Source organism: Blastomyces gilchristii, assembly GCF_000003855.2.
Source record: "Blastomyces gilchristii SLH14081 genomic scaffold supercont1.7, whole genome shotgun sequence".
NCBI classification, from domain to species: domain Eukaryota; kingdom Fungi; phylum Ascomycota; class Eurotiomycetes; order Onygenales; family Ajellomycetaceae; genus Blastomyces; species Blastomyces gilchristii.
In genome coordinates this window covers 599,332-602,935 of record NW_003101676.1, presented here as the reverse complement: position 1 = coordinate 602,935, position 3,604 = coordinate 599,332, and the positions used below count along the sequence as shown (strand labels likewise).

At 29.9% G+C, this 3,604-nt stretch overlaps 1 protein-coding gene across 1 annotated transcript; it reads right to left on the bottom strand.

The window, feature by feature from the left end:
• Positions 1–300: 300 nt before the first annotated feature.
• On the bottom strand, positions 301–1,794 carry BDBG_16964 (uncharacterized protein; the record flags this gene model as incomplete). The annotated part of the gene is made up of 5 exons (XM_031724801.1): positions 301–533; positions 581–639; positions 772–802; positions 1,205–1,307; positions 1,506–1,794. Coding segments are annotated over 5 exons (714 nt in total), but the record flags the coding sequence as incomplete, so codon positions are not given.
• Positions 1,795–3,604: the final 1,810 nt, after the last annotated feature.

Below are 3,604 nucleotides of genomic sequence, written 5' to 3'. Positions count from 1 at the left end.
GAAAGAAATAGAAGAAGAAGAGAGTGTAGAACTGAATAAACAATGATAGAAGTTATCTAAGACTGAATACTTATAATCTGATGTGTGCACAATCTTTCTCATAGAGAAGGAAGAGAAAGTGATGAGAGAAGCTTGAGAGTAGAAGAGAGTAGTCTCAGCAGTGTGATCATCTTTGATTAGAATAATCTCTGATACTGAAGTAATTAAGAATCATTGTTAGTATATAAAAACTGTAAAATCAGAAGTGAGAACAGTTACTGAATGAACACTCACTGATCTTAGAGTTGTATATATAATTACAACACATACAAGGCTTCTCAGAAAGAGAGAGAGAGACACAGAGAAATGCAGAAAGCAGAACACAGCATGTAAACAGCTCATTCTCATAATAATATCTCAGATAAGATGTATAAGTCTCACATCTATGAGTGTAAAAGAATACAATATCTGTGTTTTTATTTCTGAAAACACAGATATCTTTTATCTGTATTATGAGTATAATATCTGTATTTTGAGAATAGACTGATACAGATCTATTATCTGCATTATAAAGTCAGATAACAGATGTCAGAGAATAGACTGATACAAATCTATTATTCTGAAGAAATTCATCAGAGTAGATATTTCTATAATATTAAACTTTACAGTTATAAAGAGTTTCTTGATATATGTGAACATTATAACTTCATGTATAATAAAACTCATAACAATTTCTTCTAAGAACAGAAAAATCAGTATCAGAAAGAAAAGATGAAAAAGAAAAAGACTTACAATCTTAACACTGTTGAAGAGAGAAGTAATTCTCTGATATAAATAAATAATTATCTTATCATAAATATTTAAAATGAATGTAATAATCAGCATTTATAATCAAGTTTTTGATAGTTGTATTATACACAGTCTTCATATAATAAATTGTTCTAGAAGTCAGTAAGAAGAATGAGAGGAAGAATGAGAGTGTACATACTGAGAAACATGATTTATTAAGTCTATATAATATCTTCTTGAAATGAGGAGAGCTGATAAGAATCAGAGAGAGCAGAAGTAGCAGAAGTAAGAGTCACAGAAACAGAGGTAGTGAGAGCAGGAGAATCAGACACAGGGACAGGTGTAGAAGATTGAGAAGAAGTAGCAGAGAAAGAAGTAGCAGAAGAAGCAGGGAAGAACATGAGGGAAGAACATGAGAGATCTGGTCATACATGACATGAGTAATTCCTTCATTATCGCGTTCTTCAAGTTCTCAATTAATAATTCAACATTGAGATCATGATCATCAGCAGATGCAGATCTGTCAACATATGAAGATTCTATATAAATACAAACAAACATCAGCATCTGTGTTCACATAAAATCATGTCAGAAAACATGATTAAAAGCTCACTGAGAAGAAAAACAGTTGAGAGTGTATAAGAAGATAAAGAAGATGTGTCATTCATGATAATATGTTCTGATAATTGTTAGAAGAAAACAAGTTCTGATTACATTTCACAATGTATTACATTTACTGCTAATGAACTGCCTGGTATGAGCACTACAATGATGCTTATTATGAGAACAAGAAGTCATTACCAGAAATGTGTATAATGTAATAGATAAATGAATAGAAGATGCTGAACAGAAGAAGAAGCAGAAATCTTGAATAGAATGATAATATTTAATGATAATAATAATGAAGAAGATGATTGAAGAATGAGAAAAGTTAGTAAATGAGTGATGTAATATAGTGAAAGTTTCTTTATAAGAGTGTACACAGAATACTAGCTGAATCAGGAATAGATCACACAATTGTGAACACTAGTGATATGCTAATCCGCATGAAGCTAGGACAGACATCATGATCACATGAGTGTGACTGAATCTGGTGAGAGAGAATGTAGTTCAGAAGAATGTACAATTATCAGATAATAACATAGCCACTTCTGAACTTGCTTACAATGTAAAGGGGTCATAGCGGTCATCAATTAATTTAGTGTACAGTATATAAGAAGCCAGCGTACGTCTGTAATCGTAGGCTGGCTCAAGCAACCTTTTAATCACAATTCTTTGTATCATGATTTTAGTATTCACAGTTGAAGCAAGCTTAATACTTATAATATCAAGATTTTCACTCAGAGAATCTCTTTTTCAGAGAATTCAGTGCTTTAACAATGACATTTAAATCTAGATTCATTGTGTCTGAGTGTATGACTTGTATTATAGAAGTCTGATTACTTATTCTCTACTGAGACATACTTAATTACAGTATTTTCTATTATAATTGACTTACTTATTTCTGTACAATGAGAATATTAATTATATGCTTCTTTTTTTATTATATCTGATTGCAAGGTTAAGTATTTTCATTTCACTCTTAACTCAGATATAAGATTATAAACAAAGATCTATAAATAAAAAGATATTAAAAGCTCTTTATTCAACATGAGATAGTATAAGCTAAAGTGTGTGAAGTATGATGTAAGATCACTCACTTATCTATACTCAGTGAAGTATTTATAACACTTATCTCACATATTTACTTTCTCAAAGTTGTGTAAGATTTATTTGAAAAACTCATTTCATATTTATAAGATTGAATATTACTTCAGATCTGTGAGATTTATCTTTTTATTAGTTATTTATAATAACTTCACTTTTCTGCATAGAAATATGACAGATCTTAAGACTTGTTAAAATTCTGTTAACTGTCTGTCTGTAAGTTTATGTTCAATCTGATAACATGATTATATCTGACTTAGTCAGCTGATTACAGCATTATTTTTTCAGGTATTATTAAAGCTTGATAACTCTAACAGATCTTCTGACTTGATATACTTTATACTCAGATTCTCATTCTATGCAGCAGCCTCAGATGATGTGTATACTTTCAAAGAGATTATAAATGATTGTGATGAGATCTTCAGATTCAGTGCAGTTATCTGTCTGTGTAAGTATTTAATCTTCTGTTACAGATCTACAACCTGATTTTTTCTATTCTTATTAATAGTGATGATTATGTCAGTGAAGCTCTTTATAGTGAATGCTTGATCTGCAGTGAATATCATTTATTGCTTGACTTTTATCTTGATCTCACTGTGTATGCAAGGTCTTAATCTTGTTTAGAATTCTCATATATGTACAGAGTTTTACTTCTAATTTGATAGTCTTGACTACTTTTCTTACTGCTTTAAGTAAACTCTCTGAGAGGTTCTGTATATCTTTCAGTTCAGATAGTAGAGAAGAATGTTATTTATATTAACTAGGGAAGATATTCATTTCAGTGATTTCTCATTGATTGTATAATATCTATCATTATATTATTATATTCTTACATTATTATATGATTTCTAATTTCTGTTTTCTGTTATTATTATACAACTCTGATAGTGATTATCACTCTTTTATTCTTCTGAATAGAGAGTGATCTTCTTTGAATCTGATTCACTACTCACATTCTCTTTCTCACATCTCATGTATTTGCATATATAACATTTGTCTGAGTGTGAAGTTTTCTCTTAATAAGTAGAGCAGTATTAATTGAACACTCTTTCACTCATCACTTCTTTGTATACTATCTTTTGAGATATTTAGAACTACTCTGACATGATAACTACAAATTACTTTGTAG